The sequence below is a fragment of the Lycorma delicatula genome, chromosome 8 (genome assembly GCF_047948215.1).
Source record: "Lycorma delicatula isolate Av1 chromosome 8, ASM4794821v1, whole genome shotgun sequence".
Taxonomy (NCBI): domain Eukaryota; kingdom Metazoa; phylum Arthropoda; class Insecta; order Hemiptera; family Fulgoridae; genus Lycorma; species Lycorma delicatula.
In genome coordinates, this window is record NC_134462.1 from 72,920,746 (window position 1) to 72,948,717 (window position 27,972).

Sequence of the window (27,972 nt, forward strand, 5' to 3'; positions counted from 1 at the left end):
TGATGATGTGTCGGGCAGGTAGTTGTGGCAACTACAGAATATGTATGATACTGTATGTGGCATACAGGGTAGCCTAGAGATAGTGCAGAGGTCTATTGGTGGAGGAAATAAGACTGTTGATGTTGGTCCTGAAACAGGGACTATGGTTTAAAAAGAGACCACCAATGACGCAATGCACTAATGGCTGGCAGCAGGTCGTGGACCTGGAATTTTTATTTTTCGCACATGCATCAGTGTGTAGTCGTAACTGCAAAATAAAATAATGGCTAATGTTAGTTTGATCAGGGCGCGATGGGCACCTGATGATGTGTCGGGCAGGTAGTTGTGGCAACTACAGAATATGTATGATACTGTATGTGGCATACAGGGTAGCCTAGAGATAGTGCAGAGGTCTATTGGTGGAGGAAATAAAATCTTATTTGACAGTTAACTGATAAGGAATAATGATTGATGGCTTTTCGATCTCTTGAGTACTGTACGATGACTATTTAGGATAATGAATAATTAATGGATTTCTGTTACTCGAGAGGACTTCTGAATCTATCTTTTGTACTTTAACTATTGTAAAACGCTTTATAATGACCGAGGTCAGTTGAAAACAAAAATTAAAATACCACTGTAACTCAATGTTTTAGATACACCCGAGGGCGTGTGATTGTCAGAATGGCCGTGTCGGAGAATAAAGTACAGTGGAGTATCTTCCGACAAAACGATGAGAATATTCTTTAGAATGTCTGTATTTTTAGTAGTTTTAAGAAATGTATTATTACTAGTAATATTTTGTAAAATAAGGTTTAAATTGTTTTATTGCGGTAGGCTTAGGCTAGGTAGGCACATGGTTGTCAACGTAGTCGGGATCCCAGGACGATAGGGGTATCATAAAATTAATAAGGAAAAGGAAATATGCAGTAGGTATATTATTTGAGAATATGGAGAAAGGGTAGTCTTGCTTTGGAACCCAGATCGAACAGACGTCCTGGTGGTCGCGAATTCGTTATTTCCCTGAGCCTCGGTCTATCGCAAGTTGTTTTAATATTATTTGAATTCTAAATTGAATTAATCTTATATTGTAATTCGTGTGCTACTGAGTTATTGATAAGTGATAATTATCATTTGTAATTATTTCATTGTACGAGTTATCTACTCATTTTTATTAATTGAACTTTAGTGTAATCTGATATATTCTCCACTTGTAATGGTGGGAATGAGTGAAGCACAAAACGTTGAATCCCTGACAAATCTCCTCGCCTCTCCGACATATATATATATATATATATATATATATATATATATATAAATTTCGAGAAAATTATGAAGTACGAAACAGAGCCATTTTAATTACTATACTAGTTAATGTTTTACATACATTTACGTATATAAATTGAATATTTGAGTAATAGTTAGTAAAACTATATTAATTTTTACAAAAAAAAAGGCATAACTAAAAATTACAAATTAATTTGATAATTCTTTACACGTGTTAACTTAAAAAAAAAAATAAATAAATAAAATATATAGAAAAAAACGTTGTAAGCAAAATTAAGCTGTGTAAATTTTTAAAAATTTATTATTCATTTAAATAAATATACTCTAACATTTATAGTTGTATAAATAAAATGTCACGGTTAAAAATAAGTTTAACAATTTAAACTTAAATAAAAACTGAACAGATGCTAATAGAAAACACTCCAAAAACTCCTACATAAATGCGTATGTTTACAAAAGAATATGAATTTAAATGTGCATTATTTTTTAAAATAATTACTTAGAATTTCTCTCTTGACTAAAATATGTATAGTTTTTAAAATATATTTAAAAAATAATAACTCTGAAAAAATGTTTTACACATGGTATTTTTGTTTTATTTATTTTTTTATTCAATTCCCGAAAATAATGGGGAAACTTATTTTAAAATAAACCCGCCAAGGATGTTCTAAAACTTTCCAGCCATTTTTATAAAATTTAATCATTGTCCAGTGATGAATTCGAAAATTTTATTATTTATTACTTCCTTGTACGAAGTAAAGGAAGTATTGTGATCGCGAAAAATTTCGGTTTTCAGATTTCAACGGAAATATCCATTTTGATCATCCCTGAATCCATTTTGACTAGTTTCGGCGTGACGTCTGTACGTACGTATGTACCGCGCATAACTCATAAACGATTAGCCGTAGGATGTTGAAATTTTGGATTTAGGACTGTTGTAACATCTAGTTGGGCACCGCCCTATTAATTACAATCGACTGAATCAAAAGTGTTCAAAAAAGCCCAAAATCCAAAAAAATTGGATTTTGGACTTTTTCTTAACTGCAGTAATAAGCCCTCATTGAGAGCTTTTCAACAATATGCATAATTGGTACTTACTTTGATTGGTTCCAAAGTAACAGCCAAATGAAATATTTGGATCTTAAAAGGGAAGGCACATTGGTTCGAATCAGACTTCATCTCCATTCTTTTCACTGTTTTTTTTTTTTTTTTTTTTTTTTTTTTTTTTTATGTATATATAAATTTATTAATAATTATTATCCTCTGTTTGTAAAAAAACGTTTTACGATAAATTCAATAACAATAAAAAAAAATATGAAAAAATTAAAAGATTTTATTTACTTTTCATTTTAAAAGAATATGCATATGTAATTTAATAGGCGTTCAAGGGGGATCCCCCACCGGAACTACGGTCTTACATTCCCTCCACAAAAAGCGCTGCGAAGGAGTTCCCGTCCAATCATTGCTGGTGGGACACCGGAGCCTCCCACCCCTCCTGGACGAAGCTGTCCCCCACAGACACATCCCCTACCCACGGGTGCACGCCCATCCAACCGACAGGAAGGACACCGAGCCTCTCGCCGGCAATCCTTCCGTAGATGACCGGCTTCTCTACAGATGAAACAGTGGCCACTACGATCTGGCCCGGTACACGAATTGGCCCTGAGGCCTGGCTTCCAGCAGCAAAAACAAAGTTCATCTCATAACATCTACAAGCCACCCATCCGATACGGATTCGTCCATCAGACAATAATTTATCCGCAAGGATAGGCGTCACAGCCACAGTGATCACCTGCGTCGTACCATAGGCCGGTCGCATGGACATAACTTCGATTGAACATCAGGCCAGCTCCGGAGGATCAGTCACCCAAGGTCCTAGTCTCCAAAACCATCCTCAATCATTCGACGGAGCTCCGCACCTGACCAGAACGCAGTCTGGTCAAGACCGGCGGCTGGAGTCTGCAAAGCCATTTCCGTGACAATGAAATTCACCTGGGTGGACTCTTCCACCGTATCCGGCCGAGTTGATTGTCCCTCCAGAGGCTCTTCGATTTTCATCAAGAACATCTTGAAACATCTTTATCATACGAACAGAGGCATCCATACGTTCGGAACACTCCTTGATTTCTACTTTTGTGTTCGTATGCTGCCGCACATGCGAGCTTAACTCCATAACGTGTTTCAACAAAAAAGTCATGTAATAATATCAATTATTAGAAATAAATCAATAAAAATTATATTCGTTCATAAATAATAATAATAAAAACAAATAAATAAATTAAATAAAAGTCAACAGTTTAGACTTTTTTTATAAACTGAAGTAATTTGATAAAAAAATAATAAAAAAAATTTCATAAATTGTAGACAATTTCTAGAATATACAATCATAAAAAAATGACAGAATTGTGATCTCTAATCATTAATTTATTACAAAATAACATCAGGGTGATTTTTTATGTTCTTGGCTCAAGATCTCAACTGACAGCAATGATATGAGTAACTAATAAAATATAAATTAACACTCAAATAAACAGAAGGTATTGAGTGCAGTATACCGATCACATTAATTGACTCATTAAACAAACAAAAAGTTACAAGATCACTGATACAATTATAAACAAACGGAAAGTAACAAAGAATGAAGTGTTACAGTATTATCTGCAATATAAGGTAAAAAGAAAATTTCGAAGTAGTACGGAATGTTCTAAGTCAAGTTCCACGGTTATAAACACTACTTGGGGATATGTCGTAGATTTAAATATTTATACTTCTATGGTAAACATTAAGCAGCTATCAATGATGGGTTTCATACAAGCCATAATTTAATCCTTTTTCCAGTTGAATATTATAGTTGTTAAATACTATTAACACATGAACCATAAAAGGAAAATATTATTTCCTTATATAATTAGTTATCTTAATTAATGAAAATAAAATAAAACCAAACTTAATTTGTTAAACAATTAAATAAATAAACAAATACACAGGACTGGAGGTGCCCAGTTCCCCTCGTATCCAAGATAGGAACTGAGCATTTCCAGTTATTTTCTCGATTATTTTTTATATACAACCTTTACCATGTTGAAAAATTTAAAAACCTCGAACATTTAAATAAATTTTTCCGATTTTGGTGAAGGGAGAGAAGTGAGTAAGGATTTTTCAAATTTTCTTTACGCTACTACTAATAATTTTTTTTTACATCCATGACCACCGATAGGTATTACTTCAGAGGATGAGATGAATGAAATTTTTGTAGCCTGTGAAAATGCCATGCCTGACAGGGATTCGAACTCGGGACCTCCGGATTAAAGTAGTCACTCTGTAGTTAAATTTAATTTAGATAAAATTAAACAGAAATTTCAGAATAATTAAATAACATTAAACTAGAAAATCCAAAATTAATCCGATTCTAAATTATAATTTTCAATTAATATTAATAATCAGATGTCTCACCAAATCTATTGCATGCACACATATATAATAATGCTTATAAATTACATAAACATATGTTTAAAAGTACATAAATTGAATTTCAGTAATAACTACGGATTTTATTTCACATTCTTTTTTTATTGTTATTATTGAATTATTTATTGTGAAGATTATTTTACAATCACAAGTTAATAATTGTTAATAAATTAATATATTTAAATTAAAAAAAATAGTTAGAAAAAAAATGTAAAAAAGTTAAAAAAAAGGAAATGAAGTCGAATTCAAACCGATGTACCTTCCCCTTATAAGATCCAAATATTTCATTAATTGAAGTTTCATTTGCCTATAACACTGGAACCAATGAATACAAGTACCACTTATTTATACAGTTGAAAAGCTCTCAATGATGGCTTATTTTATTACTACAGTGAAAAAATGTCCAAAATCCAAATTTGTTTAGATTTTGGGCTTTTTTTGGACACTTTTGGTTCAGTCGATTGTAATCAAAAAGGGAAGTGCACAACTAGATTTTACAACAATCCTAAATCCAAAATTTCAACATCCTACAGCTAATCGATTTTGAGTTATGCGAGATACATACGTAAGTACGTACAGACGTCATGCCAAAACTAGTCAAAATGGATTCAGAGGCGGTCAAAATGGATATTTCCGTTGAAATCTGAAAACCGAAATTTTTCGCGATCACAATATTTCTTTTACTTCGTACAAGGAAATAAAAAGAGGTTTTGAAAATAATTTATAAAAAATTACGAATGGGCTAAATATATAGTGCCAATTCGAAAACTTCCATCATATAAAAAAATTAGTTAGAATCTGTAGAGAGAGACAAAGATTAGATTATATTAGGAAATAATTGTTGATTCAAAAAATACATGATTAGATCAGCGCAGATTATAAATCAGTTAAGAAGTGCACAAAAGCGATAAATAGAAGACAAAAAAAGTAATATTTGTACTATACTACGTTTTTATTTACTTATTTTTAACTCTAGTTGTTAAAACGACAAATAATCTACGTTTAATTTCTAATAAATACGTCATCCTTCAGCAGTAACAAGTAATGTTATTTTTAAATTTAAATTATGTCACAATGATGTTTTTTTATTAATAAAAATTAATAAATTTGCAATAAGAATATGTGTTAAAACAAAAGTAAACTTATTTACGTTGTAAATAACGTTTACAACTCGTAATCATTTTAGCCAGTACGAAATTGTTTTACTAAACAAAGGTTTCACACGAGAAAATCAGTAAAGATGACACTGAAGCGTCTTTCGTAAACACTATTAATATTTTGGCATTTTACCCGGTTCTTTGTCAAAATAAAATGAGGTGTTTTTCATAATCAGTTACGTCAAACAACCCACGTAATATCAAATGCATTTTTGTTATAATAATACATTTTTAATACGTCGAAAAGAAAATTTGATCTAAATCGGTTTAAAAAAAGTATTACATATATATTTACGTATTAGTACTTTATTTAATTACGTATATATATAAAACAACGGATGATTTCAAAATATTACGTGTTAGTTAAAAATACTCTACAACAGTCATGAGAGAAAAAACTTATTTTCAAAGAGTAATAACTTAGGAACTAACAAATGAAAATAATTGACTTTTATAACATATTAAACCTTGTTATTTTCTGCTTCATTCTTATATAAGTACAATTTATTTACAGAAAACCTTTCGAAATTAATGGTAAATTACAAAAAATACCCCATTTACCGCTTGTTTTGTAATAATTAAATTTCAACGATCCAAACTTTATTAACAGACTATGAGAAATTTTTTTTTTAAAAATGGGGAAAAAATTGCGATAATCGGCTTCAATATGATAACCTTTAAAATAAACTGCAATTTTTATTCTCTGTAAGTGTAAGAAATATTAATTTTAGATTTGTTATTTTTACACTGAACCAACTATTTTCTTTAATAATACAAAATGAACATAATTTCAATTGACAACGGGATAGATAAAGTAAATACCAAGTATTTCCATTAAAACTGCTGGCATTTTCGATCTTATGTTAAAAAAGTATACTGTCACATCACATTGTTCTTTAGCGAATCGCATTGTTCACATTCGCACTGTTCTGAGTAGTAAGAAAAAAAAAGTTAAACGATATTCTGAATGGCATGGATTCATTGTTAGGAGAGAAATTCAATTTGGAAAAAAAACTATAAAACACGACAAAGATTATGAAACGTGGCAGAAAAATGTAATTTCTCATTACAATAACGAATTATACCTTAAAATAGAAGATATAAGAAAATTTATGATACAAAAGATGACGAGTAAGAAAGTGATCAAAAGCAGTCTGATACAAGCACGGAGAGCTATTATGAAAAAAATTGCTAGCACCAAAACACATCTAAAAATAAGAAATATATTCGTAAAAAATATCTGTTTGGAGTTAGTTATTTAGAATGGTAAAGCATAGAAAAGAGGAAAAGCAGAAGGGACCGTTTTGAAATGTGGTGTTAAAAAATTGGTTAAAATGTATTGGGAAATGTTGGTCAAAATACTGTGACCCCTGGTTTTCACAGGCCTCTTTTGAAACTGACTTAACACCATTCAGGGAATTCTGCAGAGACCAAAGCAAATGATAGTTTGACAGTGACAGATCCAGACTATACGATGGATGCATCCAAACCTCCCAGTCAAGTTTTCTTTATTTCTGACGGATCATTAAAGATGTATGCGGTCTGGAGTTGTCAGCGTGGTATATGACACCTTTTTTGTTGACCAGTTCAGGTCGTTTCTTTTGTTAGGTGTAAACGCGCTAATTGTTGACAGTACAGGTCTGAGTCTTGCGTACTGCCTCGTGGTAGCACCTAATGATGCAAGATGCTCTTCCAATCTCACCAAACGCACAGCATAACCTCGCTTCGACCACGATCTTTTTCACCCGTTATCGTCGTAGGTTACTTTTTTCATCAATCGTGATCAACCGCTTCAGTAATGGCCCGATTTCGTTAAGTTTCAGTAGATTCACAGATAAAAATTCGATCGAGTAAATTTTTCTGAGTCAAATCATGTGGCACTCAAACATCGAGCTTCTTTTTGTAGCCAGCTTTCTCCAAATGGTTTAACACTGTTTTCTGACGGATGTTTAGATCATTGACGATGTCAATGCCGATGCTTAAATGCCGATCTTCCTCGACTTTTGTCAGGATATCATTCATATTTTCTGTGATTGGTCGTCCACTGTAAGAAGCATCTTGGACATCGAAATTTCTAGAACGAAAGCGATTGAACCATCTTTTGGTTCTTGCTTTTGATAACGTATCTTGCTCATAAACAGGACAAATTTCTTCACGGGCCTGCGCAGCATTTGCGCTTTTATCGAAATAAAATTGTAAAATGTAACGCAAACTGCCAGCTGTCAAGTGACGTTCACTCTGACCCGCTGCGTCTCATAGGCCCTGAGTTTTGGGACGCTAACGCTATCTCGTGCGCAAAAGGCTCACTACATTTTAGACTATCATTATGTTGAGATAAACAGAGCAGAGAACAGAAGATAATGGAGAATAACACCAAATCAGTTAAATGACTAAAAAATTAGAAAAAAAATTATAATTCGTTCGTATATATGTTCTATCAAATGTAGCGTGTATTGTTGTTTTATTTTTTTTTTTTTTGTTATAAGGGCATCGACTTCTTTTATTATTATTATTATTTTTATGTAATAATAAATTAAGATTTAGTAATTATCAATTAAACTATAAAAACAAATATCATATAAATCAATTTAACTTAAATAACAAATTACCATAATTTTGTTAGTATGTAACTAATCATTAAGATACTGTAATCGTACACAAGCAGAAAAACTGTGTAACACTCTTAATCGTTTTCTTTATTATAACAGGGCTAGGACTGCTTCATCGTCTGTATAAACACTTCGCTTTGTTGAATTTTACACAGATATAAAATATATAAATTCAACAATGCCAAGTTTTACTAAAATTAGATGCATAAAAATTGGGAAGATAAACATTATTAATTTTGTACTATTAATAAACGTGTAATGTTAATGTTTGAGTAAAAATATTAACGATTTCGGAATTCAGCCAAATGAATTCCGCCTTGTATATATTACTTTATAAATCATTCACACCTATATATAAATTTATAAAAACAAACAATTGTACAAATTTTAATTTATAAACTACGAGTACAGTAATGTATTATAAGATGAAACACTCATCCAAAGACTAATTTACTTTAACGAGATATTTTTATGATGAAATTATATTTTATAATTTATTTTCTAATTAAAAAAAAAAGTGGGCGTAAATAAATCTGCAAAGTGTTTTAATTAATTATTTCAATCTATTTCCAGTTTCTGGCAGCTAAATATTAGTGATTTTTTTATATACGTTCGTTATGAAGTAATGAATTTAGTATACGGTTTATTTCAGCTGTTTTATTTTGTGAAGTAACAGACAGCTCATATGAAGTAATAAATTTATTACAGATTAGTATTTGTAACAAATTATATGTGCTAATCATATTAATATTATAGAGAAAAATTTGTTCTTATGTTTTCCAAAATATATTTTATTACTATATAACAGATTTTGATTCGTTACTATTATCATAATTTTCTAATTAAATTTTATGTATTCTATGAAGCATAATAAATCATATCTGAAAAATTTCTCTTCAACAGGCTTAAAAAAATACTATTTAAAAATCTGGAATAAAATTTTTACCACTTGAGAATTTTGTTTTAGTTAAAACAGTCAATGACTCCTAGAGGGATATCTAAAGGGATAAATACGATTTGTTAAAGAAAAAAGGAGTTTTAAAAGGAGTTTTAAAAAAAACTCTTTTTTTAAATTTATCTTTCTAATCATTTGATAGAATAGTACGAATTATACATCATATTTAAACATGTTATTTACTGGTTTACATGATTTATTGAAAGAAAATCTGTATTCAGTTTGGAAATAGATTTTCTACAACAGATTTAGTATACAATTTTTGGAAATCGATTTCTACAGATGTTCCTATTAGTACTAGCGATATTTCACTAACCGATTAGACTGATCGAAATAACTCATTTAGAGGGGGAAAAAATTGTTACCTGGATTTTTATAAGTTGAAATGGTAAACGGGCTTATAATAAACGTAAAAAAATAAATGTGCGAGCGGGGGGTGGTATAGGGTTGATTTGGAGGGTTGAAAAGGGGTAACAAATTATATTATTGCAATTCCCGGCGAAAGTTGACGTCAAAGAAATTTGTGGTTATTTAAGACACAGAAAGGTATACTTTCACCAAGTTTCGTCAAAATTAAATTATTTTTGCGGAAAAGAAAAATAAAAAAGAAAAGATTCTACGTCTTTATGTACCTCTTGGTTTGGTATGAGTCTCCATTCTGCCCCATCAGTAAGTCGTCTTTTATTTATGCATGTTCTTAGAACTCTTCTTTCTATTCTTTGCATCTCTGGTGAGAAGGAAATGTTGGATCTTAGTTTGAAGAGTGTTTCGCTTCCATATGGTATTATAGGTCTGATTACAGTTATGTAATGTTTGAGTTTGGTATCTATTGAGATGCATATTTTGTTATATGTTGTTTTGATGGTATTTTGTGCATAATTGAGCTTTTGTGTTCTTTCTTTCCAGTTTATTTTTTCTTTGAGGTTATGTGTGATATTTTCTCTTAAATATTTAAACCATTCAACTAGCTTGAATTTATGTCTGTTTATGATTATGTAGTTCAATACCAGGGGATTTATGGCCATTATTCTAGTCTTTTCATATGATATTCTTAGGTCTATTTTTCTTGCTAGTTCTTCCAATGAAGTTACTTGGATTCTAGCTTCTTCGATGATATTGGCTGGAAACACTAAGTAATCTGCAAATCCTAGACAGTTTACTTTGATATGGTTTACATGTTTCCTTGTTTCAATTGTTACATATGATGAGTCTTTTTTGTACCACTCTCTCATTACATATTCTAGGGCACAACTGAAGAGCAGTGGGGATAGTCCATCTCCTTGTCTTAAACCTGTTTTGATTAGGAATGGTTCTGATATTTCTCCTCTGAATTTTATTTTGGAGTGTGTCAGTTAACATTAGTTCTATCATTTTTATTAGTTTCAGGTGTAATCCTAGGTTTTTTGTATTTTCAGCATTGATGGTCTATGAATACTGTCGTAGGGGTTTTGGAAATCTATGAGTGATATTATTAGTTGCCTTTGTTTCATTTTGTGTTCATCCATTATTAATTTGAGAGTTATTATTTGTTCAGGACAGCTTCTCCGCGGTCTAAATCTCCCCTGATATTCTCTCAGTCATTTTTTTTTATGTTTATTATAAGCCCCTTTACCATTTCTACTTATAAAAGTCTAGGTAACAATTTTTTTTTATGTTTAATTTGGTTGGACTAGATATCGAATGCAGCAATGTAAAAATTAATAAACCATTGTATTTATCCCTTACAAGGAGATATTTTAATAAAACCTCTTATGGAAAATACTTCATAAATATTGTGGGTATTAAAAATGCATGCAGTTTAATTAATTTTTATGAATTTGATCTTTCAAACATTTTTTTGTGATTATTAAAAGACATCAATTTAAAACTTTATCTTTAGACGGATTTACTCAGTACAATTTTTTTTTTATTTTTGTTAAACATGTATTGGGCAACTGAGAAGGTATATTGGCCATTCTGTAGAATGTAGTACCTAAGTGAAACTGAATAAAAAAGCTATTTAAAAAAAGTAAAATCTGTCACTTGATAGAAAAAATAAAGAAAAATAATGAAGTTCTTTCTATTAACATTTTAACTTCAAGCAGTATCAAATTAAGTGCCAAAAACCAGTATTGAGTAACAAAATAGGTCAAATACATAATAGACTACATTTTAAATATCTTAAGCACAAGTCATGAGCCCAGTGTGGGGACAGTTTACTTGTATCTATTAGTTCATTATAAAAAGACAGTTGTCTCAATGTATATTTTTAGTTTGGCTTTCCGTGTTTAAAATCTAATCTTAAGCTGTACCATTCGCAATTCTGTTGACTAAGTCTGCATCTTTTCAAATCACTACAACATATAATTTGGTAACTATTTCAATTAATTTTCCATTTAATGGAAAAAACATGTATTACTTACTTTAAACAGCTGATTATAAATAAGCAGTTTAATAGTTATCAATAGTATCAAGGAATCAACTCGTAACAAAATTTCAGGAAGAATTATTTTTATCAGAAGACATTTGAAAAAATCCTTGAATTATGCAAGGATTTTTCCAAGGTTAAATGGTTAGGTCTAAGGGTTAAATACTACTACATAAGTCTGTCATCACCTTCTTCTACTAGCAGACTGCAAGTGATTTTTGCAAGCAGACAGTTATTAAATTAGATGACTCAGTTTGTTAAAGTATTATTTTAAATAAACTTAAATTTAGATTAAATTACTTTATCTTACACTAAAAATAATAAAAATTATTTTTCAATATGATTTTCTACAAATTTTAATAACTGACAACTAAATTTATGAAAAATTAAAAACAAAAAAATTATAGGATCATATATATCAGTGTCACAACTTACAAGAAATATGCGAGAAGAGATTTTATATACTGTCATATCATAAGAATGATTTTATTGTCTTCTTAAAATTATATAACTGAAAGTATTTCATTTACTAGGAATAATGATTAATAAAATACATAACAAAAATTATATGTATATATATATATATATATACTATGTTTGAAATTTTAAAATTATTTCATATGAAATGAAGAAATTAACTAATTTGTAATCCTAACTGGGGTAACGGAAAAGATACATTGGTTCTTTTAGTGGAAATAACTGAACATATCTATAAACATTAAGAAAAATTGGAGAAAGAACAAATTTAAAAATCAACCAGCCGTTAATGATTAATGATATTAATTATTTATTGTTAATTATATATATATATATATATATATATATATATATATATATATATATAATATATATATATAATTAACAATAAAGGTTATAATAAAAAATTATTCCACCAGATACAGTTTATAAAGAGTAAGAACACTTCCCTATTTGTCTATAGTGCTTTCAGAGCTTACAGCTCCATCATCAGCAGCCTTTTTACTTTTTACAAATTACACATAATATGAAATTAAAATATTAATAAGTGTAATATGTATTATTACTATTAATATGTATCACATTATGTGTAATTTGTAAAAGGAAAAAATTCTGTTGATGGAGTTGTAAGCTCTGAAAGCGCTACAAACAAATATTTTAGTATTCTTACTTTTTATGAATTATATATCTAGTGGTATAATTTTTTATTGTAATTTTTAATGTTAACAATAATTATTTTGATTCAGTGGTTATAATGTTAGATAATGTTTTATATATATACATATATATATATTTATTGATTAATTATTAATTAATTACAATTATTAAATATTTCTATCAATATTTAAAATTGCATATTATTATTATTATTATTATTGGAAGAAGCTTAATTAAAATACCAAATTATTTTTTTTTTGTGGACAACCTTTTTATTTAAATTATATTCTAAAAGATAAAAAATGTCAGTTTTGAATTATGTTTAATAAAACTTTAAGAAAATATTTAAAATAAAATTCCAGTAAATTCCAGTGCTGGAAATTAAAAATTTTGTAATATAATTTTTCCAAAGTTTTGTAACATCACCTATTTAATATTCCATATTGAAAAAAAAATGCTTTTTATTTTTGTATATAGTATTTTTCTGGGACATAAAACTGATTCTAGTAAGAGTGGTAATTCTACAATAAATTTCAATTATTATTTTGCTTATTTCATTTTCCTCAATAAAATGTATGCATTTTCATAAATGGATTCTTAAACAAAAGCCTCAAATAGCATCTAGTTTGACTTACTACTGATTCTATTTCAGTAACTGAGGTGTATTACCTGGGAGCAATATTGGTGAAATTTCATGTACTGATTAGAAGCAGGCATATATTAGTGATATACAGGTGATATATTTGTGTATTGTAGAAGAAGCATTGATGTCAAGAATGGAATAAGGCAACTAATTTTCATAAAAGGATGGTCAACTTTGTCACATTTTAATAAAAACAGAAGGGGAATTTTAATTTTTTTTTATTTGCGAATACGTCCGAAGTAGTCCTTATAATTAAATTATAAAAAGCACATTCAAGAATCTTATAGTAGGAAAAAACAATTTATTACTTTATTAATTACAATCAGTTGCGCACAACCAATTAATTACTAAGTGGTTGCACAACCAGCTCCTAATAGAAAAAATTTAATTATTTCAATTTCTTTTTTTCTAACATTTCAATTCTTTTTATAACTGATGAGCCCCTGTACTTCTCTGATTCTGCTAATTTTTTAAAACTATTTGGCCTACATTTTTCTAGATATGAAAATGTTACATTCACATAATTATAAAATTATCATTAATTAATAAGAAATTTCATAGCAGCAAACAAATTTATTTTCTATACATTCCAGCTTTGCCTACTATGTGGCAGTTTCTTTCCAGCTAATTCATAATGACTATCTTTACCACAGCCAACTCAGCAGTATTCTTTCCACTGGTCAATATTCATACACTAATGGAAAAAACTTTCTGCTTACATTCTAACATGCGATTGAAGATTAGTTTTTAAAAATACATTAAGGCAACTGGCATTAATTTTAGTTTTCAATTCAAAGTAAAACTTTAAGAATATTTTGAAAAACTTTTTGTTATTATGATCATCTTTACTGTTACCATTTATATTATCTACAAATTGATTCACTTTTTTGTTTATGTAACAGAATATCTAGTTATGTTTTAAAAAAAGAAAGCAAGTAATTTAAATATTTTCCATTTATTTAAAATAATTGTTAAATGTGTTTTTAATGAATAATGCATGGTTAAGAGGATTAATAATTTTTGTACGGTTCTATCATGTTACCATCTATTTTTACAGTATGAACAAGATTAATTTTTGGATATTATTTTGTAGTTAATTCATCTGTTTATATCAAGTTTTTATTAGATGATTGACCAAAATTAATTTTGGATTAAAGTTTAATGACCTTGAACGTATCACTGAATCTCTAATTTAATCCATCATCTTATTTGTCAGATAGAGAATTTTAAGCAGAACAAAGTTTACAAACTAATAGATATGAATCAAATCTCACTATCTTTCTGTGAACAAAAACACAAATATTTCCAAATAAAATCTTCAGTGACCAAAAAAATGGTAGCTTTACTGACAAAGATTTTGATAAAAATTGAAATCTTGAGAAAATAATTAACAGCTGAAAAAATAATTAAATATTTTGACTTAACATATTCATATTTTAGAATTTTATGTAAAATAGCAAGTTTTAAAAGAAAATTTATTACAACTGAAATAAATCTGAATAAAAATAAATGTTTTTAAAATAGTGTATCTTTAAAATATTTAATGAAATATTAATTTACAAAATGTTCTGGTACAAGACATATTTGAAAAACAAAATAAATAAATAAAAATTTACTTACAAATAAGACTGTGAAATGTGATTAAATTTAAAATGGAATAAATCATATTTAATTGCAATAAACGATCTAAAAACTTAGAAGTATTAAAGATTGAAAAAAAAAAATTATTAAGTGTGATTTAATATTTAAATCAACGTGGTTTATTTTAAATCTGTTTAAAATTTGTCCTAGAAACTGGCATCTAACTTTAGTAATGATGCTGAATTGAAGCACTTGAGAGTTCTCATTCCCGTATAGGAGTATAAATAACATTGCCCTCTTTTAATACTATACGTTAACCAACTACATGTTTTTATCAGTTGCGACATGCCACTTTCAAAATTAGTTGCTTGTAAAAATCATTAAATAATTCATTACAAATTATAATGTATTTATATATTTTTAAATTATATTAGTCTGCTTTTACAAAAGAACAGTATAAAATAAACAGATAAAATTGTAAATATATATGTCAAGTATTATAAAATTTACATTCTGTTCTATGCCAAAATGTTTTCATTGGTAGCTTATACATTATGCAGGCTAAAAATGGTGTCTATTTTTAAATAAATAGTATTTGTGAAACTAAATTAACTGAAAGTTTCATCTTAAATTAATTTGAAAATCTGAATGAATTATTTAAGTAAAAGTGTGTATCAATTAATAAAATAATTAGTATGTTAATAAATTGTAGACAATATAAGTAATGTCATTTATAATTAAAAAGCAAAACTGAACACTTTTTCAGCTTGTGACTGACATATTTTCAAGAGTCTGTTTTGACATGAGGTAATAAACATTTAGCCATATTAGTAAAATTACCCATATAAAACAAAACACCTGCAGCTAAGATTAAGGTTATAACTACATAAGTGTAACCCTAACTACAAGTTGAGATCTTGTTGTTTGATGCAGATTCTAAGAAGAAAATTAACTGTCGGTTTTAGGTTTTATTTTTTCATGTTATTTATTAAAATAAATAGTATTTTATTAAAATAGTATTTTATTAGACAACTTATGGATTAAAAGATCCTCCCCCAAAAAATGGTTCAGGAAAATGAATGATGAAAAAATCATGTAATCTATTTAGGATTACATTTTTGGAATTATAATAATCGTAATAATTATTTACTTTTACGTAGTATTATTTTTTTTCCTTTTACAATTTTATTGGACTTAGAACTACAAAATGACAAATTTCTTTACCTATCGCTATATTTTAGATTAAACCTTCTTTTTTTTATTGATTTTGTACAATTGAATTTATATTGGAATGTTAATTTACTAATTTATACATTTAGTTCGAACTTGTGAGTGTACATAAATAAGATCTATGCCTTCAACAGTTGTTAATTTATTACATCAAAAGAATTTTATAAGTTTTATCCAATTAGTTTATATTTATAGAAAACTTATCAAACAAGATAACTGCATTTTAAATGTTTTTCAACAGTATAGTAATTAAACAAATTACTGATTTTTAAGTTTTGGAGTTAAATTTTTTTAATTTAATGTACAATTTATGCATGTACACAATTTCATTGTGAATTAATTTTCACATACAATTAGTAAACCTACTAGTTGAAAAAAAACCAAACATTTTCATGTTCATAACACCTTCTTTGTTTATAGGGAGAACAAAAAAAAAACTTTAGTGTTGTAAAATTCAATGAATGTTAATTTTTGTTAGTGTATTTTCTCCAATCAGTTTTTTACCTCTACTGGGTTTGTGTATATAGGCAAATGTAATTACTGCTATCAGCTTGCCAGGCCTGACGTAGCTCCAACATTAGTGTAAATGTATTGGTAGTCTTAAACAGACTCAGGTCAACTATTCCTGAGATGTGTGGTTAATTGAAACCCAACTACCAAAGAACACCAGTATCCATGATCTAGTATTCAAATTTGTATAAAAATAATTGCCTTTATTAGGATTTAAACCTTATAACTCTTGACTTCAAAACTCACGTTGACCACTCTTGAGACATAAGGTTAATTGAAACCCAATCATCAAAGTATACTGGTACAAACAGTCTAACATTCAAATCCAAATAAAAGCTACTGCCTTTTCAAGGACTCGAACCTTAGAACTCCCGACTTCAAAAATCAGCTGATTTTACAATGACAAGTTTAATTACTAGATTAATCTGGAAGCTTAGTTTTAATTTTTACAAAATTAAAATCCTGCACATAAAAATTATTATAATTTTAAAATACTTTAAATATAGTTGGAAAAATTTAAAACAATAAAAATGTAGCTCCTCACTTTGAATTTACTTTTTATATTACGTTTTTTTTTTTACAGGACTGATAACACACCAAAAATGTCTGAAAGACGGAGATATTTAAGCAGGCCACGTACACGTGTCTATGACTGTAATTATAATTTAGGCGAAAGGTATTATAAACCTGTAGTGGATAGTTTAGATAGAAAATATGGTGGAGGTCTCTCAGATAGATTAAATATAGTTGAGGAGCCAATAAGCAGAAGGTAAGTTATCTTTATTCATAGTAATTTTAAATGCATGCATTATATTTATATATGTTAAATTAGAATTTTCTAGCAGATAATGTTTAGTTATATATGTAAAAGAATTTTAAAAATAGTTATATACATAGTCAATGAACTATAAATAGGGTAAAGTAGATATTACTATACAAAAGGATAAAGTAAAGTACTTCTGTAGAGTTCAGTTACTAAAATAAATTATTTGTAATGAAAAAAAAGATAAAAAGATTTTTAAAAAATAGATATAAAACTTTCGTCTAGACCCGGCAAAAATCCTGAGAAGCCCTGGAGGTGTGGAGAAAAATTGAGAGAAGCAGATCATGCAGAAGACCGCTAAAAAGGTGGCTGGACTAATTTGAAGAGGCGACTGGAGAAACGTTAGGCACACTGATTCGAATGGTAGAGCACTTTGAGCTATAGTGGAAAATTGTCAGTAGGATATGAATTAGGCTCTCAGATGTCAGTGGAAGGATCACTCATGATGATGAATGATGAAACAAAATTGGATTGAAATATAAATACAGAAAGATTATTTAATTTTTACAAGAATCAGGCAGCTGTGGTAACAAGAGAAACAAGAAATAAATTTTTCATCATGATAAAACACTAACATTTTAATAAATATTAAAAAAAAAAACTGGAAAGGGACTTTCAAAATGCAAAGGAAATTGTACTTCTAAATCAGTTTGGCATGCCATTACAATCTTTTGGTTTGTGCAGCTCCTTCATTAATGGAATGCTAGCAGTACTCTACTGATAAAGGGGTAAAACTGTTATTTTAAATTTTAAAGACCAGTACACCACACACAGACTTTGCTTCATACTTTTGCTTCATGATTTTAAAAATTCTGTTGTGTTACATTTAGATGATGAGGATACGCAGGTAAATAAAATTGATGAATTACCATGCTTGCTGCAGTTATGAACCTCCTGTACGAGTATTTACAGTGAGGCATCTTGTTCTCTCCTTAACTTCCCTTCTATGGTACAGGTCTTAGGTAGTTAGTAAAAAAAAAAACAAAATGGCAAAATTTACTGTCACTAGTGCAGTACCAGCATGTATAGAATTGATAAGGTTGGAGCCTAAACAAGATAAACATTTGTACTGCTCATACCATCAATGACTGACAGATAGCGTTAAAAGAGATGAAATCTTACAAGATAGGAATGTCCTGTAATGCACCAGTAGAAATATGAATTCCAGACAATGGGGACTTGTAAACCACAAAAATTACATGTGCTAAAAAAACTACCATAGACAATATGTTAAATAATTTTCTAAGGAATTGCAAAGAAACCAAAAGTGTGTTTAGCAAAACATGGTTGCGTGCTATTATTATTGTGATAATATAAATAATAATATTGTACTCAGACATGAAAAGAATAATGTTGTAACACAGGGATGTCACAACCATTATTAGATATGATTTTGAAATCAAAGTTTTTATAGTTTTATTTACTGTAGATACAGAGTACTGGATGTGACTCCCAAAACAAATAAGCTCCAAAGTTGTTATTTATTTAGAATATGCAGCATGAAATGATAAATAACTCTTAAATGAGGTATTTATTTTTTACAGAGATATTGTTTATCTATTTTAAAACACGTAAGATGGAAATCAGTTCCTTTCCATTCCAAATAAAGGGCAAATGTGGCTGTATGTAAGATATACTACACATACAGATATATGATTAAGTACATTTCTACCTGAGATATTACTTACTGCAATAAGCTTTAAAGAAAATGCTGCACTTTTAGTGATTTTGTATGTTGCTAGCTTTTCCCAGGAAGACTATTGATATCACTGTTTCTTCCCTTTTCTTGTTTCTTAATTTCCCTACAAAAAAAATGTTTAATGACTTAATTTTTATGCACCATAAAAATTAAATATGATGGAACTGAACTTGAGAATGGGAAAGTTTTAGAACTTACTGAACGTTTTGTTCACAGAAAAGTTTATTTTTAATGTAAATGATTGAAAGATAGATTTGTTTAACTAAATCAATTTCTTGACAAGATAAAAATTATTGAACCAAAAATTATAGTCATGTTTCCTCAGAATAAATGGATAATCATTTTTCATATACTTGCATTTGATAATCAGCTCTTAAGTTAATTTTCAGAAAGAGATTTGAAAAAAAATTAGAAGAAAATATAAAGATTTTATGAAAGAATTTAAATATAAAAGACATAAGAAAATACTTGAGAGAAATATTTATTTTTTCTAGGAACTGAAAAGAAAAACAGTGGATATTTGAATTGAGGGAGTAGGGTTTGATCAGTTTAGGGAAGATGGCACTGACACCATTGTTTCATACTAATCAAATACTACTCAGTTATGATCAAGGAATAAAATTTGATCCAGAAAAATTACTGGAATGTTAGGTCCAGTGACCAATTGCTTGGAGAGAGAAAGCATAGCCTTTTTTGACAGCTTTGATTATATTTAAGGCAGTTATCACAATGGAAATTATCAATGCTTCTTCATCAGATGTTTACATGGATTCTAAATTTTTTAACATATATAACTGTGAAACTGCATAATGGTAGTGGTTCTGTTTTTTATATAGAAAGTTTCATTACAGAGTGAGGTACCATTCTACCAGCTTAATGAATTATATACTTGAATTGTAATTGCCACTTGAATTACACATTTCCATGATAATTTCATTTCTTTTCAGCTCTCCATTCGAAAGCCGACCATCAAGATCAACAGCAAATAATATTGAAGATGATTTTGAATCTGATGTTGTTTCAAGTATTCAGAGATTGAAAGCATCAAGAGCAGCAAGACAGGAATTAGAAGATGAACTAGATGCTTTAGCTACAGAAAGAAATATGAAAAAAAGAGGAGCGGCTTTAGCTGCAGCAAGGGAATCAATTTTAGAAGATGATCTTGATTCTGCAATGTTAGGTAGGAAGAAAAAAGGATTTTTCCAAGATCAGCTACTTGATACAATTGGAGTAAATAATAAATTGCAGAAATCACTCGCTGAAGAATCAATTGCATCATTTAAGAAAAAAGCTCAGACTGCTATTGATGAATTTGATGAAGAGGTAAGAAATTCATTTTGAAATATTTAAATAATTATTTTTTCTTATATTTGAAAATAACCAAGTATAACTTAAATTAGAATATAACATCCAATTTACATACTAGAAGGTATAAGTAAGTGAATTTTACAGCATTTCTTAATATCCATTTTCATCTTTTAACAAAATTTATAATTGGAATTGCAAAACAAAATTAAAAAAAAAGATTCTATAAAGAAGTTTTACACTTATCTCTAATATTTGTCTTTTGAGCAAATGAAACAATTTAGGTAATTGCAGGGGTCCCCCAGAGATAAAAAAATATTTTTGTAAATGTCTGTTGGTACTCTCATAGTTTGTTGAACCTCTGTTCAATTCTGCTTATATTTTCTAAAATCCCAGTCATTAAATATTTATTTACCTGTCATGTAAGAATAAATTTCACTAGGTGTCAATAAAAAAAATAAATGGAAGCTATTATCACTCAAATAATAATCTTCTAAATGTACAGTAAAGAATGAAACAATATTATAAAAAATTATTCATATTTAAATCCCACTTAAATCAATTATCTTTTACTAAAATGAAGACTTTTCGACCTAATACTCTTCTAAAATGGATTTAAAAGATCTAAAATAAAGATGTAAAAATATTAATAGATGCATTATTATCTCTTTATAAACTTCATCATTAATTCAGTTTAGATCATAGACCTGTTCCAACCGTCCAACATTTCCTTGAACGACCTCTTGATTTTCTTCCAACCTGTGCGTAGTTTAAACCCCCTTTTTGGTTATTCTCTCTTCCTGCATTCTTAACAAATAATCTGCCCATTTTTATTTGTAAGCAAAAATTTTATCATGGTTAGAAATATGTTTAAATCTTTGTTTCTAATTCTATCCAGACAGGATACACCCTTAACACTATGCGGAAGACATCTTGCCTAGTGCTCAGATCTTTAGATTTTAAACCCCATGTTCCATGCCTGTGCAAAAAGCACTGGCATAGCTTTTGTCATATGTAGTTATAGCTGTCAATTCATGATTTATTCTCTAAGTTTCACTTTATAGTTCCACTAACCAGCCTAAAGTAACTTGTTTTAATTTTAGTGTCATTATTTCTATCATAAGATAGGAACAACCTAGGTATTTAAAAAAGCTGACTTGTTCAAGAACTTCATTTTCTACTACAATTTTTTATCTGATAGGTTCCTTATCCTTTAAAGCCATCACCTTCGATTTCTTAATGGGCAATTTGCAATTAAAATCTTTAGCTATCTTGTTGAATTTAAATAGACTAAACAGCAGATCATCTTCATTCTCACTTCAAAACAACCAGATTATCAGCAAACATTAAGACTTTAATATAAATAACCTGAGAGACACTTGCTACAATTGCAACATGACAATTCTTTCATTTACAAAATCATAATTTCTGATAATGTTAATAAATTTATTTGAAAGAAGAATGGATGTTCTCACAAATGCTCTATTTTACCGTTAACACTGCTATAAATCAGGATATGTTATACATTTTTTGTAACTTTTAGTTAAAAGTTACAAAAAATTTCTTAGTTAAAACTAAGAAGTTTCTTAGTTTCAGAAATGATGGCAATATCTATCCTTATGTTTGTGCAGCTCTCTATCCAATTCCTCTTAATTTTAAGACTTCTCACATTCTGTTGTAATGTTCATATAAGAAGTATGATTCCAACTTTCTCTAAATCTATAAATGCATTCTCTAAATTGATTGGCAGTTTTAATTTTATTTATTTGTATTGTTTACTAAGTTATTTTTAACAATTTTTTTTTTATTGCAAGCCAATTCTTTTGAATTTGGGTATCAATGACATACCTCATTTAAAAAATTAAAATTAAAAAAAATAATTACAGTACTTTATTTTAAGAAGCAATATATATAAAAAAAAAAAAAACATCTATTCAGTGCTCTCAGAAAGATCTTTGATGAAGTTTAACTTATGAGTGAAAACTAAGACATAGGCAACATTTTTATAACTTTCATCTAAAAATAAAGTGTTTTGGAATTTATTTTTTTGAAAATTTTAAATTGATTTTTTTTTTAAATCTCAATTCCTTTATTATTGAATGTTTTTTTTTAATTTATAATTTTTCCTTTATTATTTTTTTTTTGGATAATAAACTAAAAAATTATTAAAGCCAAGTCCAAATTTATATTAGAACATTGTACTACAAAACCATATAAATTGTAAATTGTGGCGAGAATACCATAATTTTTATTGTTGAAATATAATTAATATGTTCATAATAAAAAAGCTTTCAAATGTTGACATAGTAATTTTGAACACTGTAACTTCATTTTAAATCAATTTAATGATTAATAAAGAGCTAGTAACAGCAGCTGCCTTCATTAACAAGCAATACTATGTAAAAGAAAAGCCTAACAAAATCTTAGAATTGGGTAGTAATAATAATGAATGGAAATAGTTATTTGTACATTATATTGAGTTTTATTAAATAAACCCACAATCTGTCAGTAATAATAAAGATATAAATAAATAACACTAATACTAGTCTTGAAAAAATTAAAACTGTAACATTTTCAGCATTATATTACCATCAAATGAACAACAAAAATTTCAGACGCTCATAATTATTCCAAATTTTTCTTCAATCTTTACCAGATTTTCTTCCAAATACCTTTCGGAATAAATTAGCACCTACAGACTAGTTTTCAGTAGTAATTTTATTTATGATGCTAAAAAAGATACAGTTCAAAATTCTTAATTATAAAATCAAATTATATATTTAACCTACATAGTGCACATTTGTTTAATAAGGTTATTTTTATAAACTTTAGTGTGTTTGGAAAATTAAAGTTTTTCAGTTAAATTGAGATCTTGATTTTTGTATGCTGTAAATAACATTTACATGTTGTGTGGTTAATGTCTTTGTATCTGCATACTGTTTCTATAAAGTAATTGTAAAATTTGTTTCTGTTGTGTACAGTACCTGTGCATGTTCCCTGTAAGTGGATGTGCATCCAGTCTGCTAAGAATAGAATTTAATGGTTTAAGTAATTGTTTGCCTAAATCATATAACAAAGTAAAGTTCTTAATACTGTACTGGACAGATTGATGGTCACTTTCATTTGCAGATATAAGATAAAAATGTAGATATTTATATTATAGACAACAATAGAATCAAATTTTGCAAATAATCTTATCTAAACAGTACACAAATATAAATAAATTAATTATAACATTAAATTATTAAATGTACAATATAAAAAAGTCAAGATCTCAACAAAATAAAATTTACAACAAAAAATTTCAACAAGAAAGCAATATATTAAACAAACATAGGTTGAACACATTATTCAATTATATTCTTATTGAGATTGACTTAGCCTTGAAAGAGTTTTGAAAGTAAAAGTTTCATAATTTTGAATGTGAAGGTCATTTAATATTTAATAATTACAATGATAATCATGTTTCCTCATATTGTTTAACAGAGATTTTATTACTACATTGTTCTAATATAAATTCAGGCTGGGATTTATAGAAAGTTAAAATTTTTGTAAATACATTTTCTTTTAAATGCATGTTTTGGTTTAATTATGTGTGCTTTTTAAAGTATATTTCATTACCAGAATAATAATAAACTAGTTAATAACTTGTATTACAACATTGTTTTTCAGAGTTGAATGTCTTAAGTAATGACAAAAATTAATTAATAAGTTTTATTATTTATAGACTTCATTTGTTGATTCATAAGTATATAAATGTATTGTGTTTCTTTATAAATATTGTTTAAAAGTATGTATATATAAACTATATCTATGTTTTATTTTACTGGTATAAAGTATTGCATTTTAAATGCATGTAAATAGATGAATTGATTTTGTAGCTTGTGTTAACAGACACCCCAACGCGGTTTGTCTGTAATTCGCCGAGGGGGTCGAAATGAGGCCACCCTTAGGCGTGGAATATTATCAGGAAATGCTGTTTGTGTGAGAGTGAGTATAGTTTCTTTAAAAAAAAAAACTTATGATATAGTATGTGTAGTGGAATGATTTTAGTTTTTGTCGTAGAACAGGTAAATGAGTGTATCTAATTAGTTTGAAGTAGTGCAATTATTAATATTATTTAGGATATAACATTAAACATTACTTTTTTTACTTTAAAACATATATAATAGTTTAGTAATTTTTTCTTTAGTATATATTACTATAATCCCACACACTACCCTCACACATGCACGCACGTATTATATTAATATATATATATATATATATATATATATACTTTTATATTTTACATATATTATTAATTAATGCATACATATATTTTTATACTAAAAATAAATTATGAAAAATTATATAACTTTAATTTCTTTACATGAAACAAAAATTTAAATATTACAATTTTCTGTACTGATGGTTACTTGGTAAAATATAATATAAAGTTTACAATCAATTATTTAGGTGACCACAATGTTTTTAAATACTTTTTATCATCTTATGACTTTAATGAAACGTATATTAAAATGACATTTTTCAAAATGTAAGTTCCGTCATAAGACATACCATGAATATTATTCTATGGAGAGGTCATCATATATTAATTCTACTACAATAAAAACACTTCAATGAATAAAGACATAATGTTCATTGCACAGTTAAACGTTATTAAGTACAAAGACGATGTAGTAGGTGTGCACATTACAAATGCCAAAAGGGTACTGACCTGAATTGTAATTGTTTAAGTTTTGTATACCTGAGGCTGTATTTTAGATGTGGACTGGAAATTTAACAGTTATTTTAATAATAGATTGTTATTTTTGTATGTACTATCAATGTAAAATAAAATTTATCGATAGTATTCCTGTAACAGATTTTATTAGTTACATTCAAATAATAATTTGCTTATACCTGCATTTAAAACAAATAATTAAACTGATTACAAGACTAAAATTTTGCACATTTGTAATAAAATTCATACATATATGAATGGTATTGAAGAATTTGAAATGTATAAAGCTAATGTGGACAATCAAGATATTTTATTAAACAATCAGTTAAATCTTGAGTCTAACCTGCTCTATGTTATAGCACTGTCAATAATAAACTCAAAAGATATAGCAAGGGATATCTTCTGAGTGTATAAAAGGGCATTAGGAAAGTTTTGCAACATGATAATTTTTCAAAATAATTCTCACTACATATTAAAATACACTTCTCCATCCTTTGAAACCAGTCTTCAAAGAAACCCTATTATGTTTTGTCAGAGATCTGGGCATACATTGTCCCAAGTCCTTAGGAAGTCATCATCGCTCATAAAGTGCCTCCCTTTCAGTCTGTTCTTCACTAAGGGGAATAGCATAAAATTTCATGGAGAAAGAGGTCAGGACTATAGAGAAAGTCCTCTAAAAGTTTTATTCCAGTTCTGTTCAAATACTCAGAGCTAACTTTGGAGCAATATGTTGAAGCGTTAACGGGGTGAAGAAACCTCTGTCTAGTCCAGATAAAGACGGTTATGTCATGTTTAACAATGGTTTTTAATAAACATTATTTTAATAACGTAAAGTAAATAAAAGAATAAATAAATCACTAAAGTCACAAAATATAATTTTCTATATGAAGAAAGTAAAATATAACAAATACTACTTAACAAGCTGTGTACACTCTTAATTTAATATTTTTAAAACTAGTATTTTTATTCAAAACATAAATCAATCAATTTGGATGATAAGTTGAATTAATATAAATAGATTAAATGCAGAAGAATTAGTGTTATTATTTACACTTCACAGAAAAAACTGATTTATGGTTGACGTTGTTTGGATGCTCTCCAAAATAAGTGAAGGCGAATTTGGAATGCTCAGCATATTTATATTTTATATACAATAATTATATGATTTAATTGAATGAAAGTCTAAAAAGAGAAACTAAAACAAAGGATTATCAAGTAAAAAAAAAGAAAATATTGTATTATCAAAAAGTGACTGAAAGATCAGAACTGAGTGAACAATACCACTATATTTTATCTAATACCACTATTTATTAATAAATTTTAATAATTTATTAATCATGATTCATTACATTCAAAATCTCTAATTTTAATAGTACAAACATGAATACTATAAAAAAAAATAAATATTGACATTTGAAATGCAGTTGTACAGACAACCACTCTGGTTAAGACATTCAATAGATGGATCAGCTTTAAAAAGATGTTATTTACACAAAAGTATTGGAAGAGAGACAGACAGTGAGAAAAAGAATGAGAGAAGGTTTGATAAAATTAGAAAAGTTGGAAGGATTAATAGAGTGAGAGAAAAGTGTTAATGAATAATCTAACAGACTATATGAACCTAAATTAAAAATAGGGAAAAAAGAGAAGAAGAAAATGAGATGAAACATTACTTCTGACAGCAACCTACTCAAGAGCCAAAGGTGTTACAATAATGCTAAAAGTTAAAATTACTGACTGACATCAGTTTTTCATTTCACAACATTCAGTTATTCATTTGTTTTCTTAACTTCAGATAAAACTAATGTGTTATCATCTGTGCATTATTGTGAACACATAAAGAGTACTTTTTAGTAAAAAAAACAAAAAAAACACTAACACTCATAATGAATTTAATGGTATCAAATTAATACATAAATGCGACAAACAAACAAACCACACTATATAAACTATATAAATTATATATATATATATATATATATAATTTTTACTGCACATAAATTAAAATTACTACACACTTTACAGTGAAAGTTATGAAAATTATCCATGTCTATGCCAGTATCTGTTGTTCAATGTTGGGAGTTGTATTAGTTGAGGTGTTTGTGTTCTGGTTATTATGAATAATTGTTGTTTGTAATGTGTTCAAACAGTGTATATGATTTAAATTGTATTTGTTCTTTTAGTTCATTGTTTTTACATTTTTGTTAACTTTGAATTGTTTGTTTTCCTAATTTATGTGTTTTATTCTTTACTAGCAGACCCAGCAATGCTTTGCTATTGCTAGATTTAAGTATAAATATATATATATATATATATAGATTAAATAAACATGATTGAAAGTTTGATAAAACATTAAAAAACTGAACATTACGGAACTTCACAAAATTTAACCTTTCAATTTATAAAAGTCAGAATGTAAATAAATCCAACTGGCAAAACAACAGCACTACCTATCAGAT

General features: G+C 27.9%; 2 protein-coding genes across 7 annotated transcripts in view; one reads left to right on the forward strand and one right to left on the reverse strand.

Annotated features, from left to right (window-relative positions):
- The window catches only part of LOC142328838 (N(4)-(Beta-N-acetylglucosaminyl)-L-asparaginase-like), a 95,545-nt gene that overhangs the window by 67,353 nt on the left and 220 nt on the right, over window positions 1–27,972 (reverse strand). For 2 of the 4 annotated variants that reach the window (XM_075372929.1, XM_075372928.1), the window contains exon 1: window positions 15,260–15,508. The exons of 1 other annotated variant lie outside the window; for it this stretch is intronic. In XM_075372929.1, the coding sequence (XP_075229044.1) occupies window positions 15,260–15,305 (46 nt within the window). In that variant the 5' untranslated portion in view covers window positions 15,306–15,508. Of the gene's footprint in view, window positions 1–15,259; window positions 15,509–23,771; window positions 23,830–27,972 lie in introns of those variants that run through there. One more of the 4 variants, XM_075372927.1, reaches the window with a different exon arrangement.
- LOC142328839 (uncharacterized) overlaps window positions 1–27,972 on the forward strand; it is a 67,364-nt gene that overhangs the window by 24,063 nt on the left and 15,329 nt on the right. Inside the window, exons 1-4 of one of the 3 annotated variants that reach the window (XM_075372931.1) lie at window positions 698–732; window positions 17,544–17,729; window positions 20,430–20,805; window positions 24,682–24,777. In XM_075372931.1, coding sequence (XP_075229046.1) covers window positions 713–732; window positions 17,544–17,729; window positions 20,430–20,805; window positions 24,682–24,777 — 678 coding nt within the window. In that variant the 5' untranslated portion in view covers window positions 698–712. Of the gene's footprint in view, window positions 1–697; window positions 733–17,543; window positions 17,730–20,429; window positions 20,806–24,681; window positions 24,778–27,972 lie in introns of those variants that run through there. The other 2 variants (XM_075372932.1, XM_075372933.1) reach the window with 2 other exon arrangements.